The sequence below is a fragment of the Fusarium coffeatum genome (genome assembly GCF_003316985.1).
Source record: "Fusarium coffeatum strain FIESC_28 chromosome Unknown BRIP53273_contig_195, whole genome shotgun sequence".
NCBI lineage: Eukaryota > Fungi > Ascomycota > Sordariomycetes > Hypocreales > Nectriaceae > Fusarium > Fusarium coffeatum.
In genome coordinates this window covers 84,513-102,404 of record NW_022157988.1, presented here as the reverse complement: position 1 = coordinate 102,404, position 17,892 = coordinate 84,513, and the positions used below count along the sequence as shown (strand labels likewise).

At 48.6% G+C, this 17,892-nt stretch overlaps 6 protein-coding genes across 6 annotated transcripts; 4 read left to right on the top strand and 2 right to left on the bottom strand.

The window, feature by feature from the left end:
- Nucleotides 1-1,415: 1,415 nt before the first annotated feature.
- On the top strand, nt 1,416-5,923 carry FIESC28_08403 (uncharacterized protein; the record flags this gene model as incomplete). Its single annotated transcript, XM_031162541.1, has 3 exons — nt 1,416-3,304; nt 3,349-5,098; nt 5,159-5,923. The coding sequence occupies 3 exons, from the start codon at nt 1,416-1,418 to the stop codon at nt 5,921-5,923; spliced, it is 4,404 nt and encodes a 1,467-aa protein (XP_031013401.1).
- An 894-nt stretch (nt 5,924-6,817) lies between these two features.
- On the top strand, nt 6,818-7,672 carry FIESC28_08402 (uncharacterized protein; the record flags this gene model as incomplete). The annotated part of the gene is made up of 1 exon (XM_031162540.1): nt 6,818-7,672. One exon carries the CDS (start codon nt 6,818-6,820, stop codon nt 7,670-7,672), a length of 855 nt encoding a protein of 284 aa, XP_031013400.1.
- Nucleotides 7,673-8,333: 661 nt separating this feature from the next.
- Nucleotides 8,334-9,662, top strand: FIESC28_08401 (uncharacterized protein; the record flags this gene model as incomplete). Its single annotated transcript, XM_031162539.1, has 2 exons — nt 8,334-8,418; nt 8,470-9,662. The coding sequence occupies 2 exons, from the start codon at nt 8,334-8,336 to the stop codon at nt 9,660-9,662; spliced, it is 1,278 nt and encodes a 425-aa protein (XP_031013399.1).
- A 179-nt stretch (nt 9,663-9,841) lies between these two features.
- Nucleotides 9,842-11,111, bottom strand: FIESC28_08400 (uncharacterized protein; the record flags this gene model as incomplete). The annotated part of the gene is made up of 2 exons (XM_031162538.1): nt 9,842-10,559; nt 10,612-11,111. 2 exons carry the CDS (start codon nt 11,109-11,111, stop codon nt 9,842-9,844), a joined length of 1,218 nt encoding a protein of 405 aa, XP_031013398.1.
- Nucleotides 11,112-12,283: 1,172 nt separating this feature from the next.
- On the bottom strand, nt 12,284-14,893 carry FIESC28_08399 (uncharacterized protein; the record flags this gene model as incomplete). Its single annotated transcript, XM_031162537.1, has 6 exons — nt 12,284-12,351; nt 12,523-13,118; nt 13,169-13,513; nt 13,562-13,884; nt 13,947-14,696; nt 14,744-14,893. The coding sequence occupies 6 exons, from the start codon at nt 14,891-14,893 to the stop codon at nt 12,284-12,286; spliced, it is 2,232 nt and encodes a 743-aa protein (XP_031013397.1).
- A 2,108-nt stretch (nt 14,894-17,001) lies between these two features.
- On the top strand, nt 17,002-17,841 carry FIESC28_08398 (uncharacterized protein; the record flags this gene model as incomplete). Its single annotated transcript, XM_031162536.1, has 2 exons — nt 17,002-17,237; nt 17,286-17,841. 2 exons carry the CDS (start codon nt 17,002-17,004, stop codon nt 17,839-17,841), a joined length of 792 nt encoding a protein of 263 aa, XP_031013396.1.
- Between the last annotated feature and the right edge of the window lie 51 nt (nt 17,842-17,892).

The window sequence follows — 17,892 nt, the reverse complement described above, 5'->3', positions numbered from 1 at the left end:
AACGTTAACAATAAAACTCGGCACAATCACCAGGAACCAGTAAAATCCCCTACTGCAGACTTACTTCCAGAAAGATCCAGCTTTCGTCACAATGATCTGACCAGTCAGGAGAAATCCCAGCCTTAACGGACCATTCGAGAACCCCGGCGTCCAACAATTGGCTCGTTCAAGGGTCTGTGCTAACCAGGTTGGGGTGAAGATTCTCCACTGCCGTTGACAGCTCAGGCTTAAAATTTACCGAAGAGTCGCTATGCCCCGGGCTTTTTTGACGACATGTCTTGGGGTTCTTGTTTTATAGTGACTGCTCAACACTTAAGGTCCAGACCACACGCACATGCTTTGCTTGTTTGCGATTCCTTCCCTTCAAGATAAGTTAGATGGTAATATAGTGACAGTATTGTATTAGTGAGTGTGTAATTGACTTCCCAACGCCTATTCCTGCATTCTCTTACACGAGTTCCTCATCCCATCCTAACTAACGTACCCAAGCCAAACACCTTCAAACGCCGAATCCATCCCTTAATATCCTTCAACGCTAGAACGTTCATATCCAGCTTCAACCTTCTCCATCTCGGGTGATTCACTCCCATCACTCTCATCACTTCCTGTTGGGCTCCCCATCCCTCTCTCCCCATAAGCACCATATCTCAAAGACTTTTGCACACAAGTACATCTCTTCAATAGTTCCTCACAACGCTCAAGTCTAGCGAGGAGCTCTTTCGTTGGTCTGCGACGAGTGCGCTTGGGGGCTGGTGTGCTTGGTATACATTGTATTCCTGCCTATTGACGGTAAGTGTAAGCTTTATGGTGTATTTACGAGCCGTGTTAGTTGGGTAGTGAGATGTACCTTTATGCAGAAAGAACATGGACTTTTGCGATCACATTTCTTCTTGCGCTGTTGACACAGCACACAAGCTAGAATTCTCGGAGGACGTGTTTCGGAAGCCATGATTACTACAATCGCTCCGTCTGACAAAGATGCTTAGATAGAAGCGTAAAGAAGAGTAGTCGTGATAAGATAGTCTGTCAAGCCGATTCGGTCGAACATCACTGTCAAGTCCGAGGGGTGAGCCAGCATATTTGCTACATACAGACTCTCCCCCATTCAGCAGCGGGTTTGAAGATGACCCCGAGTGGGTAACGGGGTCGGGAAGTCGACGGGATCCGTGTGTTGACAGCCCGGATCCACCACCCCTTCGGTGCAACGGGGATGAGCATGGATCCGGGTATTAGTATTAAGAGGCCATGAGCCTCAAGTTGTGATGTGGTACTTTTCTTTCTACTATCCTTGTTACTTATTGTTATTCGATCTTTAACTCTCTTTTGTTATCGCTTACTACTTTAATATTTGTATGTCACTTCTCTTTGTGGTAGAGACACTCATCTAACAGACAAACAGAAGGGTTGCCGCCATCATGGCCGAGGCAAACATGAGCGTACGCTCAAACCACAGCAGCCACGACACAATAGTCAACGACCAAACCGAGAAGAAAACCACTGAATCTCCCGAATCTTCATCCGAAAATGAAGAAACAACTCGTCGTCACTCTATAGTCCGCGACTTAGCCCGCCAATACACAAACACATCCCAGCACAACGCCGACCTCTTCAACGCCTCATCCGCCACATCCCCTCTGAACCCACACTCCGAAAACTTCAACGCGCGAGCATGGGCAAAGGCAGTCTCCAATACCATGCGCGAGAATGGTTCTGGCTTTCGTCAGTCCGGTATTTGTTTCCAGGACATGAACGTCTTTGGATACGGCGCTGAGACAGACTACCAAAAGGATGTTGGAAACGTCTGGTTAGGTCTTCCGAGTATGGCGCGCGATATACTCAAGCCTAATGCTGGAAAGAGAAGGATTGATATCCTGAGCGGTTTCGACGGTGTTATCAACGCGGGTGAAATGTGTGTTGTCCTAGGTCCGCCAGGATCAGGATGTTCCACCTTCCTCAAATCAGTTTCGGGAGAAACGAACGGTATCTACGTGGATGATAGCACGTACTTCAACTACAACGGCATAACAGCACACGAAATGCACAAATACCACAAGGGCGAAACAATCTACACCGCAGAAGTAGACGTTCACTTCCCCATGCTTTCCGTTGGCGACACCCTCACTTTCGCCGCCCGCGCACGTTGTCCTCAGAATTTACCACCAGGTATCAAGCATAACGAGTACAGCGATCACATGCGCGACGTGGTAATGGCCATGTACGGTATTTCCCACACGGTTAATACCCAAGTTGGCGATAACTACATCCGCGGCGTGTCAGGCGGAGAACGAAAGCGTGTTACAATCGCTGAAGCGACTCTCTCAAACGCCCCGTTCCAATGCTGGGATAATTCAACGCGTGGTTTGGATTCTGCGAATGCGATTGAGTTTTGTAAGACGTTGCGTCTTCAATCTGAGTTGTTCGGTCAAACTTGTGCTGTGTCGATTTATCAAGCTCCCCAGACAGCATACGATCTCTTCGACAAGGCACTCGTTATTTACGAAGGTCGTCAGATTTTCTTTGGACCAGCTGACGAAGCGAAAGCTTATTTCATCAATCTTGGCTTCGAATGTCCCGATCGTCAAACTACTCCTGACTTCCTCACTTCAATGACCGCACCAGCTGAACGAGTCGTTCGTCCAGGCTTTGAGAACAAAGTCCCGCGTACACCCGACGAATTTGCTGCTCGATGGAAGGAGTCTCGAGAATATCAGATTGTCCAAAATGAGATCGAGTCTTACAAGGCTTTGTATCCTCTCAATGGATCTTCTGCTGATGCCTTCCGTGAGAACAAGAAATCTGCTCAAGCCAAGGGTCAACGACTCAAGTCCCCGTTTACCTTGTCGTACATGCAACAAGTAAACCTCTGTCTGTGGCGCGGCTGGAAACGACTCAAGGGTTCGCCGGGCGTGACGATCTTTGCACTGATAGCAAATACATGCACAGCTCTCATCGCCTCATCGCTCTTCTACAACATGCAGCCCACGACGGGCGACTTCTTCAAACGCGGCGCCGTTCTCTTCCTTGCAGTTCTATCCAACGCTTTTGCTTCCGCCCTGGAAATTCTCACCCAGTACGCTCAACGACCTATCGTTGAGAAACATGCTCGGTATGCTTTCTACCATGCTAGTGCTGAGAGCTTTGCTTCTATTCTGGTGGATATGCCTTATAAGATTAGTAACAGTATTTTGTTCAACGTCACTCTTTATTTCATGACGAACTTGAACAGAGATGCTGGGGCTTTCTTTTTCTATCTTCTTGTTTCGTTCATTATGGTTTTGGCTATGTCTGGTATTTTCAGATCCATGTAAGTCTCACCCATTCCTTGATTGAAATCTACTGACGACATAGTGCCTCGCTCTCTCGAACCCTCTCGCAAGCAATGGTTCCCGCGTCTCTGCTCATCCTCGCCCTGGTCATCTTCGCCGGCTTCGTTGTTCCAGTTGACTACATGCTCGGCTGGTGTCGCTGGATCAACTATCTCGACCCTGTAGCCTACGCCTTCGAGTCCCTCATGGTCAACGAATTCTCCGGTCGCAACTTTACTTGCACGGCATTCGTTCCCAACCCGGCTATCCCAGGTTATGCAGACGTCGGCGCCTTCAATCGTGCTTGCTCAACAGTCGGTGCTGTCCCAGGTCAAGACTTTGTCAACGGCGATGCGTATCTCAATTCCGAGTACAAGTACTTCCACGCTCACAAGTGGCGCAACGTCGGTATTCTCATCGCTATGACCATCTTCAACCACATCGTCTACATCGTTGCGACCGAGTACATTTCTGCCAAGAAGTCCAAGGGCGAAGTTCTTGTGTTCCGTCACGGCCACATGCCTGCCAAGACCAAGTCCGACCCCGAGGCTTCAGCATCCACGCCCACACCCCTCACCGAGAAGACCAACAACGAGAATGCCAACATTCAGGGTTCTACTAGTGTCTTCCACTGGAACAACGTCTGCTACGACATCAAGATCAAGAGCGAACCGCGCCGCATTCTCGATAACGTCGACGGTTGGGTGAAACCTGGAACACTGACTGCCCTCATGGGTGTATCCGGCGCTGGAAAGACGACTCTCCTCGACTGTCTCGCCGATCGTATCTCAATGGGCGTTATCACCGGTGAAATGCTCGTCGATGGAAAAATCCGCGATGATTCCTTCCAGCGCAAGACAGGCTATGTGCAACAACAAGATCTCCACCTCGAAACAAGCACCGTTCGCGAAGCCCTTACTTTCTCCGCTCTTCTTCGTCAACCAGCCTCCACCCCACGAGCTGAGAAGATTGCGTACGTTGATGAAGTTATCAAACTGCTCGACATGCAAGACTACGCAGACGCAGTAGTCGGCGTCCTAGGCGAAGGTCTCAACGTGGAACAGCGCAAACGGTTGACAATCGGCGTCGAACTAGCGGCCAAACCTCCCCTTCTTCTCTTCGTCGACGAACCCACTTCCGGCTTGGACAGTCAAACATCATGGGCCATTCTCGACTTGCTTGAAAAGCTTTCCAAGGCAGGACAGTCTATCTTGTGTACCATCCATCAACCCTCCGCGATGCTCTTCCAGCGCTTTGACCGTCTTCTCTTCCTAGCCAAGGGCGGACGAACAATTTACTTTGGCGACATTGGTAAAAACTCCGAAACCCTTACGAATTACTTTGAGAAGAACGGCAGTGAGCCTTGTCCCAAGGGTGAGAATCCTGCTGAGTGGATGTTGGAAGTCATTGGTGCAGCACCTGGTTCGCACACTGAGATCGACTGGCATCAGACCTGGCGCGAGAGCCCAGAGTATGCTGCCGTTCAAACCGAGCTTCAACGTCTCAAGGCCGAAGGTTCTTCCAACGCTGTGTCTCGCACCGACGATCCTGAGTCTTATCGTGAATTTGCCGCACCGTTTGGTGAGCAGTTACGTATTGCGACCACGCGTGTTTTCCAGCAGTATTGGCGTACGCCTTCATATATTTACTCCAAGGCAGCTTTGTGTATTCAGGTTGGCTTGTTTATCGGTCTTGTTTTTCTCAATGCGCCCTTGACGTTGAGAGGATTGCAGAATCAGATGTTTGCTATTTTCCAGGTTCTTACGGTCTTTGGTCAACTCGTTCAGATGCAGGTAAGTCTCACTCTCACCCCCAATCCCTCTCATCAACTGATACTAACTTGATGGCGACAGATGCCTCACTTTGTTACTCAACGATCCCTCTACGAAGTCCGCGAACGACCCTCCAAGACATACTCCTGGAAAGTTTTCATGCTCTCCCAAATCATGGCTGAAATCCCCTGGAACTCGATCATGTCGGTCTTCATGTTCGTCTGCATCTACTACCCCGTCGGCTTCAACAAGAACGCCGCCCTCGCAGGCCAAGGAGCCGAGCGTGGAGGTCTGATGTGGCTTCTCTTCTGGCAATTCCTCGTCTTCACGTGTACCTTTGCGCATGCCATCATCGCAGTCACCGACACGGCTGAAGCAGGCGGTAATCTCGCAAACCTCTTTTTCATGCTTTGCTTGTTCTTCTGCGGTGTTCTCGCGACACCAGACAACATGCCTGGCTTTTGGATCTTCATGTATCGCGTTTCGCCATTCACGTATCTCGTGTCTGCTATTTTGAGCACTGGGCTGGCGAACGTGGAAGTTACTTGTGCATCGAACGAGTATACCGTCTTCGATCCCCCGAGTAACTCTACCTGCGGTGAATATCTCAGCGACTACGTCAAGGCAGCTGGTGGCTACATTCTCAACCCTGATGCGACGAGCGACTGCAACTTTTGCACCATCAAGGATACGAATGTCTATCTCAAGGCATTGAGCTCAAGTTATGATAATCGTTGGAGGGACTTTGGTATTGGAATGGTGTATATCGTTGTCAACATTGTTGGAGCGCTGTTTCTGTATTGGCTTGTTCGTATGCCTAAGAACAAGAACAAGAAGAAGCAGTAGATTGAGTTTTACTTTGGGGAGACTATTATTTTACTTTCTTAACTTGGGGATGGATTTTTGGAGATTTGCTTGGGGTATAGACTGGATTTGACCTTGTAATTAGAATCGCATTATAGATAGAATGTACTCGGTTGGTTTAAAAGTTGCCGTTGATCATGTCCGTCATTTCCTTTGATACCGGCATCTCCTTAATTGCCGATATACCCGTCATTGCCGGCAACATGCTTGTTACTATGCGAAGGGCGATTTATAAGCAAAAAGGTTAATATTCAGTATCGGCGACGGTCACTTCAAAGATTGATCTATGAATTGATTGCCAGGGTGCATTGAATGGTGGATTGCTGGATGTAGTTTGAAAGGCGTAACGTTAAGGCTGACCAACAGTCCTCTAATGTGACACGGAGGAACAATGCCGAGCGCAAATGATCTGGGAATAAGAATGCACCTGAGCATTTCTGTATCACTCGCTTGACAGAAAGCAATACATTGACGATTGTCCTTGATGTCTGGACCTCGATTTAGATTGTTTGCCATGGCATGTTCGGTCTAATGGAACTCGACTACTTGGTCTTGAGGGCATCCATACTTGGGTACTTCATTATTACAATCCTAAGAGCATACAATCGCTACAGGCAATCACCTTTCCTATAACTGCAGTATGAGCGACAATAATTAACCCTGATTGATAAGTGCCAACGTTGATCTTGCCCTGCATGTCAAATGCCCCCTACAATGAGGCCGACCCCAGGCCGATCTAGCCGATCCCGATGCCGCACTTGATCCCCCGCCTCCCCCGTCTTAAACCCAGACTCACTAACAGCCATTACATAAATGAACGTCCATCCCTGACCCCAAACTTCATCATGACTCTCAGTATCTTTACACTCAGTCAAAATGGCTGATACAACATCGGATAGCGTATGTCCCACACTGCGCGACGAGGAGAAGACAAGCGACCGGGATGAAAAGCCCAATGATGACGCAGCATCAACTTCAACACCAAGCGAAACCCCCAATGAGGAAACAGAACAACCTCCAGACGGCGGTCTTCAAGCCTGGCTTCAAGTCGTAACAGGCCATCTCGTAGCCTTCAACTCATGGGGCTACCTAATCTCCTTCGGCATCTTCCAACCACACTACGAAGCCGAATTCTCTCTCCCACCGTCCACAATCTCCTGGATAGGCAGCTTGGAAGTCTGTCTCATCTTCCTCATAGGGACATTCTCCGGGCGGGCCTTTGACGCAGGGTATTTCCGCCATGCCCTAGCTGCAGGTCTGTTTCTTCAGATCCTGGGTGTCTTCATGACTAGCATCGCATCGAAGTACTGGCAGGTTCTCCTCGCGCAGGGGATATGTCAGGGTTTAGGAAATGGAATCATTTTTGCGCCGACTATAGCTAATATCTCGACGTATTTTACGAGCAAGAAGACGATTGCTATTTCGGCGGGGGCGTGTGGTGCTGCGACTGGTGGTATGGTGTTTCCGCTTATTGCGCAGCAGCTTTTACCCAAGATTGGATTCCGCTGGACGGTGAGAGTCATGGGATTAGTGGTCACTGTTGCGTCAGGGATCATATTACTTCTTGCGAGAACAAGACTTAAAGCGAGAAAAGCTGGACCGCTCGTTGAATGGGCAGCGTTCAAAGAGCCTGCATACGTATTATTCGCCGTGGCCATGTTTTTCACTCTGTGGCCAACTTGGATATCATACAACTATGTAAGTCCTCACCTCTCTACTCATGAGATGTAAGCTAATGAACAGGCCCGTCAATACGCAACAGACAAACTCAACGGCTCAGCCTCATCATCCTTCTTAATCCTGATAACGATAAATGCTGTCGGCATTCCAGGTCGAATGATAACAGCCTTCCTAGCCGACCGTTTCTTCGGCGCGATAAACATCTTCATCCCAACAATCTTTGCCGCTGCGTTGTGTATATACATGTGGTCCCAAGTAACCACCCTAACAGGCGAATTCATCTGGGTGAGTATCTTTGGGTATTTCGGCGCAGCGATACAGAGCTTGTTTCCGTCATGCTGTGCGAGTTTGACTTCGGACTTGAATAAAGCTGGAACAAGAATTGGAATGATCTTTTCGATTATTAGTTTTGCTGCACTTACGGGATCGCCTTTGGCGGGTGGGTTGATGCAGGTTATGGATGGGGATTATTTGGGTGCACAAATGTGGGGTGGGAGTAGCATGATACTTGGAATGGGGTTTTTGTATGCTGCTAAAAGGGCTGGTGATAGACAAAAGCAATAGATAGACTATAGACTGCATATAAAGATTATCACGTTGTGTCTTGTTGTGTCATGATCTTGTACTGCGTTGTGGTGCACTCCACCAATTGCATCACCGCCAGCTCCTCTAAAAATTTACAAATTTCCCCTCCAACATCATCCCCTCCACCATGCCAACACCATGGATATGTCGCACCTGCACAAGAGCATTGCGTAGGCCTCAAACACGCCAATTCATTCGCTTCGCAAGCAATGGTACGCTATACTCCCCGGCCCTTCAATCCTCAGCTAACGGTTGTTCTGCAGAAGCCCTCCTCGCACCAGCCCTCCTCCAACGCGCCCAGTCCTTGACCACCGAACACGACACCCTCCAAAAGAACCTAAACTCCTCCTTCGATTCCCAAACAGCTAAACGCGTCGGCGAACTTTCCCGCGTGGCAGAAGCCCTGAAAGCATGGGAAAAGTCACAATCCAGCGTCAAAGAGCTGACGCAGATGCTCGACGACGCAAGCACAGATGAAGACCTCGCCGCGATTGCACGAGACGAATTATCCTCCGAAACAGGCCAGCTTGAAGCATTAGCTAGGAAACTGGAAGCTAGTCTAACGCCTAGACATCCATTCGCTGAGTTTCCTTGCATGTTGGAGTTCAGGCCCGGACCAGGCGGCTTGGAGGGAAGATATTTTATGGACACGCTGTTCAAGATGTACAAGGCGCTTTGTATGCGACGAGGATACAGACATACGGTGGTGAAATACGAATTTGCGGACGGAGCAGGAGATTCTTCTAGTTCGGCTGGCGAGAATCCTCTTCAGGAAGCTATTCTCGAAGTCCACGACACAGGTGCTTTCGACATCTTCCGCAGCGAAGCAGGCATGCATCGCGTGCAACGCATCCCCAGCACCGAAACAAAAGGTCGTGTGCACACTTCCGCCGTGGCCGTCTGGGTTTTACCGTCATTCCCTGAGAACGGCGCTACGAGCATCGACTTTGACGATCCGGAGAGTGATTTCTACGTTAATCCGCAAGAAGTCAAGATTGAAACGATGAGGGCACGCGGTGCAGGTGGACAGCATGTTAATAAGACGGAGTCAGCCATTCGAATGACGCATTTACCTACCGGAACAACAGTTTCAATGCAAGACCACCGATCACAGCAACGCAACAGGGAAGAAGCATGGAAACTCCTCCGATCCCGAATCGCAGATCAAAGAAGAGAACAGCGCGAGGAAGAAGCGTCGCAGTTGAGAAACAGTGTTCTTTCCAAGACGCAGATTACACGAGGCGATAAGATCCGCACGTACAATTACAACCAGGACCGATGTACTGATCATCGTGCTGGGATTGATGTGCATGGTCTTCCGAATGTGCTGGAGGGTGGTGAGAAGTTGGACAGGATCATGGATGGTGCGAAGGATTGGTTGGTTGGGAAGGATATTGAACTACTTGTTGCAGAGGAGGCGATTAAGGAGAATGAGAAGAGCAAGGGATCAAAATAGAGCTGTATAGAACTGTATATTACACAGAACCCGCTGTAAGATAGATAAGATGGTATTGGTATATAACGATTCCGAGCTTCATATCTTCATGCCATATGCGTATAAATGCAGACCAAACTCCAGCAAGTCATGCTTGCGCTACCCATAACTCCATGCAAAGCAATCATAAATCCATTCCCTTACATTAACCCTCCCAGAACGATCTTTCCAATACTAGCAACCTCCGTCTTGACATGACTTCGACTATGTTCCTCAAAATCCCGTACCAAGCCTTGAACTATGATCTTCCGCACCCGCGAATCCGCTTTTGTAAAAAGCTCAGCGACAGGCGCAGAACAATCCTTCGGCGAGGGAACCAGTGCTAAGAATCTTGTATACGCATCGATCAAAACATCGCACAGCGTCGCAAACGTCTCGAAATAATCCGGATCAAACGGTAGTGACGGCGTAAGCAAGTATGTGTACTCTTCACCTGGAAGAAGATCCGTCTCTGACGCTGCAAAGTTCATAACAGAAGGTGTAGGTCCGCCGGCAGCTGGCATGGGCGCCATATCGTCCACGATGGGATGCATATCAGCCGCGGATGTCGAGCGGCGCGATTTACCACCTGGACGTCGGAACATGCTGGGGAGACGAGCGCGGGTGAGTGATGCAGCGGTGGAAGAGTCGCCGTGGAGTTGTTGGAAGGAATCGAACTCGGAGAGGAGGGAGTTTAAACTTCGGAGGAATTCGATCGATGTGGAGGAGTATAAGTCGACGATTGTAGGGAGGGATAAGCCGAGGAGGAGGAGGTTTGTTGCTTTGCGGCCGAGTTTGCGGGCGTCGAGGGAGGGCATTCGACCGAGGTCGGGTTTTTCGAAGAGATATGTCTTGAACCAGTATATACGGCCTTCGTGGCTGCTTCATGTTAGCTCAGATCCAACCCAGTGACTGTTGATGTTTGACATACGCTTTCCGTAAATATTCCAACGTCGCTATGCGCTTATTCGCAAGCTCCGTAACATGATGATACATAATACTTGCTTCATTCTGCTGCCACATTCCCGCCGTCCCAACAGCTCCATTCGGCATAAACCCCAACGGCGTACTCGGCACACCATGCAGCGTCGTCGACCCCGTCGCACTTCGACTCAACATATCCGTAGGCGTAGTCTGTGAAGCCTCACTATCACTCGGTCTAGCAACTTTCGCAGCAGCACTCAGCGCGTACTCCGGCAGAGCAGGCGGCGCGGTAGCATCCGTAACGTAAGCGTTAGGACCGTTGCCAAAGGAACTTCCGCGTCTGCTACCCAGGGAAGCTTTGCGCGAGAAGGATGCTTTGCGGTCTTTGGGGACGAGGAGAGGGTCGACGGATTGGCCTTCGCGGGTTGTTGGTCGGGAGGCGGCGTTGGAGAAGATGGAGGTTGAGAAGATGGGCGTGCCGTTTGAGTTTGGTGTTTTGGGGGCCATTGTGAAGGCGTGAGGATTACTCCGTAGGTAGACTAGCCGTGCGTTGCGTTGCGTTCAGGAGGTGCCCGTTGAGAGGGGTCAGGATTCGTGTGTGATCGGCAGTGGAGGAGCTGGCGTTTCTGCGAGGCTGTTTGCGAATTGCAGCGTCGTAGAAGGATTCTCAAGCACGGAAATGAAATGTTTTAGCGCCGGAGTGACGGTGTGCGTCGGGCGCCCAGATTTGTTTTTGTTTGTTGTTTTTTGCTTTTTCGGTTATCAGATCGTGGTTCTTTCGTGCAGACAGTTAATATCGATCGTCGTTGTTCAACGTGGTCGTGAGGTTCGAAGCGAGGGGAGGGGATCCAGGATCGAATGGAGATTGAACCCCTGGTTTCGTTTTGGGATGGTGGATGTCTGAATGGGGATTGGTTGGGGTTGTTTTCGGAATGTAAAGGAAAATTAAAGATCCAGGGCCAGTGACAAGGGTGAACTCTAAGGGTCCACTCATTCCAGAAGCACCACATGGTATTGGATACTCAACACTAATGACCAACACCATTGGGATAACACCATTCTTGGGCAATACAATTAATTCCTGTAGAAAGTATAACTTTGAGAGGTATTTCATTGCTCGATGCTCTTGTGAGGGTGTATGGGGCAACTGTCGTGATCCTGGGCTTGCTGCTGGGATAGCTGGTGGGAAGATCCTTGAAGCGAACCTCGTCAAGACGCAAATACGCGTACTATGAAACTTGATGGCTACACATCTCACAGGCATGAAAGAATGAGAATATGGGGTGAATTTATTCGTGACTTGACTAGAGGAGGAAGAGAATAAGCTTAGATTCACAGTGCCAGCCTTTGACCATGGCACAAGGGAATAACGACTGTGCACTGACAGGTTCATCCTGAACGATAAAGCACGGTTGAAGCACGTTTCAAACTCTGTTACTAGTCCACGTGGATACCGCATGTATCTGAATATTCTAGGTGGAACTTGGGGATGTATCACAGGATCTTGTCTACCATATGCGCTCATATCGATTGGTTTTGAGACAAGATGCCATATAGTAAGGCATAAGTTTGGTCTAAAATCCAGACGAATCTCGATAGCTGAAAAGGCCCATATTAAAGTAACTTATGATTCTTGTACTGAAGTTCCCCTTCTCAGTCCAAAGGTGAGTATCATCAGCTCAAGTGCACTTGACAAGACTTCCGAATATCATCACAACGAGACTAGAAGCTTCAAAGCTCTTGTGAGCTAGAAGTATGACTTGTTAGCCATAGAACCCAAATTGGTTCCTTGGTCTTATCTTTTGATTCATATATTACTTGTTTCATTAACGCTACACAACACATTTCATGCTGAGTCCTTCTCATAAAGTCTCATCACTCATATCAACAACAAAATCCCCTCCTTCAGTAAACTCACTATGCATGCTAAACTCCTCAAACTGCGCGGCCAAATCTTTAACCTGCCCACCACCTTGCTTCGTAGCTTCCAGATTAAAATCAAGCACAAAACTCCCGAAAGTCTCCGCTTCTCTCGGTCGCTGTCCTTCCAGCGCTCGCATTAACCGGTTTGCTTCAGCGGCGGACATACTTCCGTCACGCATTGCCATAGCGAGAAGACCTTTGCCGACAGGCTCGAAGACGGGAAAGCAGGCGCCCAGGTCTTGACATGCTGCTAGACAGACTAGGAAGTAAAAGTGCCAGTTGGGATTGTCGGTGTTTACTCGATCTGTGTGATGGACGGCAGGGAATGTTTCTGGTTGGAGAGGTTGGTTTTGTAGGGCGGCGTCACGGATGATTGTGTTGCTGACGTGGACTACTGCTGACGACAGAACGCTCAATGAGTGTGCGTGTGGGTGATAAAGACGGCTTATGACGATGAGTCGTTGAAGCTGATTTATCGATGCGCGAAGAACAGCTTTCGGTGATTCTAGAGAAGCGGAATTAAGCTTCTCGTTCATCGGATCCATGATAAACGGATGAAAAATATTCGTAATAGCGACATGCAGTAGAATACTACTCCCAATTAGCCATATACTCACCTAAAAATAAATCACGGTACTTACTTAAACGCTAGAACATGATCAGGCATATTCCTCGGATCAACAGAAGACATCTCCTCGGGCAAAGAATCCGTAAAAGACAGTATCTTCTGATACTTTGCCTCGACAAAGGCCAGAGGAATCCTCATTGTGGCACCCTTCTGCGCAAAGTAAACAGCTACTACCTCCTGCATTATCGTCCACAGCTCACACAGCGCTTGAAACGTTTGGCCTGCATAGTCAGGGATGAAGTGTCGAGGCCAGTGAACTGCTAACCTTTCATCTATCGTGTCATTGCTGTTGCGTCCCGGTACGGGAAACATGGGTGGGAACGATATGGGTCTTGTGGGAACCCAGAATGAGTTTAATCTGGAGTCTTAGTGGTGATTACTTTGGGGAGTGGGAAGGCGGACTTACGTTAGGTAGCTGTATGCTCCCCATGCTGTGTGCGCTGTTGCGCGCTTTGTATCTGGTTCCAAACCTTCGAACAATGCTGCATTCTCGGGTGTATGTCGCACACCAAAGAGCTTCATGCGCTCCGCCATAGCGCGCCCATCATCAAGAAGCTCATGGCTGTCAATATCCGATCTCTGCAGATGACAACTAACACTCAGCATGAGAATAGCAGCGACATTAACTAGAGAGTCTGTCGATCTTTCCGCGCGCCATAAAACACCAGCGTTACTGACGAAATCTTTACTCAGAGCGCCCACGGGTTCGTCAACGACGGAGTAAGCTTGCTGAGCGGTGGATCAGAACGTCAGCTAGTGGCAAGGGTGGTGGCAATTGGACTTGTACTTACACAGGCGTGGGCCAGCAGGGCATTTACTAGAAATGACGAACAGTAGTTGTGTTGGTGGGCGATGAGATCTTGTATAAATAAGTCTGGGTCGAAGAAGCCGAATATCGCGTGGTTGCCTTTGAGGTAGTGCGAGATTGCGCGGGCTGCGACTTCATCTTCAATGGACACGCCGGTCCAGTAACCAATCTGCAGCTGGTGTAACCGTTCATCGCAATATTTATCGCGATGAGGACCAATGTCTTCTTCTTGTTTAATACTAGGCCGATCACTCGGTGTAGCGCCAGATTGATCATTGCTGGACGACGTCGAAGGCGACATTGTGTCAGAAGGCGAAGATCCCTCCAAAAGACCCTGCGATCGCTGAACAGGCCTCAAGCGAGGATCAGCGCTCAAAGAGGGGATGTCCAAGGGGAACAAAGTGGGATACGCCATGCGATGCCGCACCGTCAGCTCAAACTCAAGACTCGACGACGTGGGAGGCGATATCGCCTGCGCAGTCCGTATACTTGACGGTCTATGCCTGCCGTGCATACTGCCCTGCAGCGATGACAACGCGTCTGCAAGATTACTCGTGCTGCGCAGCTGCCTGTGAGCGGCGAGGGCTTCATCTTCAGGAAGGGAGAGCAGAAGCTCAAGAATATCGCGGTGGTCTTTGAGTTCCCTTTCTACATTGGCGAGATGGTCGACGCTGTAGACACAGGTGGTACCCCATCTCTCGCACTTTGAACAGGAGGGTCTTTTACCGTCGCACTGGCGGGTCAGACAGAAACAAGCGGTAGAGGGACGGTTCAACTTACACGGGCTTTTTTGAGACGACAGTTCTCGCAGGCATTGGGCCTGTTTGCTCTTCTCCGCTTGGCAGCAACTCGTTTATCTGGGTCATTCCCACCAGCACCTCCAGCCTCGGGCGCTGGAAGAAGAGGTTTGTACTGAGACTGAAGGCTCATGACGGTCGTCCCGTCGTCTGCCAATGACGCCAGCCCATCCAAGGGTGGTTCAGCGCCCCTGGACGTGGCTCTCAATACGCGCTGTAACGTAACAGGTAGTGTACTTGACGTAGAAACAGGTATACCGGTAGTGCTATACCGGTAGTGCAATACAAGATCGTACACTAAAGGTGCTGCACCGAGAACCTGGGGATCGGGTATGTTGCGTTGGCGGTTTTGCAAGCAGGGGGAGGACCGCCGCTAGGTATCCCTCGATCGTGGAGTTGACAAGCCTCCCTGAGGATCGGGGACCAGAGACAGATTGAGATATTTTCCCTGGCTGGGATGTGATTCGTTGGGAGGCCTGCTTAGTCTTGTTTTTGACACCACAGTGACAGCCAGCTCTCGGGGCTTTACTGAATGCAGTAAAGACCAGGCACCTTCGGTTATGGTTCGGGTTTAAGAGATTGAGGAAGTGATCAACGATGGACATTCGAGAAGATTCAGGGTAGGATTCATATAATTGACAGCTTTATATTGTAATGAGCAGCTATTACACGCTTCTTTTTTAGTATTGGAATGGTAGAGAACTGGCAAGTCTATGCTTTGTTTTGGGTTATACTAGAGGACCCTTAGAGTACGTATCTTTGCGCTGACAATGAAGGTCTCTCCACGGTCCTAACGGTTAACGTTTTCCTTCGCAACGGTAACAATCCGCTGTACCAATTCCGCACTGAATAAATACGGCAACATCGCAGAATAATCCCTGTCAATCGTCTCTAGTGAATAAGCTAATTCCCTTGGGAATGTAAGGCTGCAGCTAATCAGGCTTGCGGCAAGCCCTATATACTTTGACTTGTCCCTTCGACTTCTCAAACCACGTTGGGTGTGTAGTAGTGATGCTGGTGATCTTAGGGGCGTTATTATAGATATCCTCCTGGACACTATTGTACCCACGGGCGATTGTTGTTCTCAAGGGTGTCATCTTGGGCGATTTTGTGGTTGTGTAGTTATATAGTTATGTGGTTATCTTGTTATGTAGCTGTATAGTTGTGTAGTTATATAATTTATTAATATTAATAAGGAAGTATTTAATAACCAACCTATTAAAAGAAGAAGATCCTTTATAGTACCTATTATAATACTAACTTTATAAGTTACAAAACATACCTTAAGACCAGACCTTTATTAGCATTTAGGTTTACAACCTGCAATTATTCTAGCATTAATTTAATATGTATATTAGGGACTTACGCCTCGGGAAAACTTAAAAATAGACTTGTCCCTTTACCAAGCTGTGTATGATTCTAGAATTTCAGCAAGGCCAACGCTATATAGAGCCATTTCAATTCAACTTGAGAGCTACTGCAATATTCAGCTGCAATGTAGCTAGGCAGCTGTCCAAGAGCGCCCAATTCAGACCTTGAACCGCGATGCTTGGGAGACGATATAAATCAGGTTCGAACGGCGAGGTATCTAAAGAACCATGCATAAGACTCTCATTCATTATTTCTCGAAAATAAACCTCCTGTCCTTCAATAACGAAAGGTATGAAGGGTTTGCATTGTTTATTTGTAATGCTGCTATCAAATGAGATACAGACCTATAGACTTCTCAAAAGCACAACTTCAAGTAAGTGAATAGCTGCGGCCACCTAGGTCAGAGCGACCATTGGTTTATCCAACGCCTCAGTAACAAAGTACATTTAATAGTAGGAAACAATTCACTCACTTCCTCTAATATATGTAAACAACAGAAATACATAGCTTTCATGCTCCTGCTTCAGTTCTATGGACTCGGATACTTTGTAAAAAAAAAATTTAAAAAAAAATAAAAAAATTTCAATGCATGAACTTAATCAGTGCTATATTTACGTTCCGTTAATCCATCGAGTCAGTGAATTACTTATCACACAATGATGAAGTCTTCCCTTGTCCCATGCGGGTGAATGGAAATACCTGTCCCCACCCAACCTGAAAGAAAACACCGAACTTCCCACCCCCAACTTCGGCGCATTTCTGCTAATAATTTCCATATAATTCTTTCCCCAACCCCACCATCGCCTCATATCTACCCCTCCAAACCTAACATCATACTCGTATCATAACTTCTCTCTCTCGCCTCTCAAAATGTCTTCTCAACTAAAAAACGTCACAGAATTCGCATACGTTACCGTCAATGAAGGCGTAAACTTCTTTGATGACTCCGCTGCTGGAAAGACTTATCAAAATGTTATCGAGACAGCGCTGAGGCAACCTGGTGCGCGACGGGTGTATCATGGTATTGAGGTGGAGGATCCTTCGAGATTGTGGTTGTTTTTGGATTGGGATACTTTGGATGATCATTTGAATTACCCCAAGAGCGCGTAAGTTCAATGAGTTGTGTATGATGGGCAATGCTAAGGAGATTGAAGTGACCATGGTCCTATTATCGAATCTCTCAAACCGCTTGTTAGTTTCGAGAAAGCTATCAACAAACACGTAACTCTCAACCCATTCCCACCAGAGGACGTCCTCGACAGCACCCGCTCCCCAGTAACAGAAGTCCTCGTCGCCTTCTTTCCCTCCGACTACTCCGTAACATCCCGGGCCGCCGCAACCCGTCGTCTCGAACAATTCGCCGCGCAAGCCCTCAAAGCATCCCCCGACTGGCGCGGCATCAGCTACGGCTGGAGTGTAGAAAACGACGTACCAGTCCGCGGAGACGAGAGCAAAACCGGCTGCATGCTTGCTGCGTTCATTGGTTGGCCTAGTTTGGAAGCACATCAGAAGTTTCGTGAAACGGATGATTTTAAAGAGAATATTGGGTTGTTGAGAGAGATGGAAGGGTTGATTAAGTTGGGTGCTTTCCATGTTAGTTGCCAGAGTAAGGAGGCTGCGGGATTGGAGGAGAGGGATGCTAAGAAGGCTCATGAGAATGGACATGGACATGGTCATGACCATGGTTGTGGCTCCGGTGGATGCTGTTAAGCTGTGATTTACTGGCAATTTGTTATTCAACGGACCCTCGAGATCAAACGC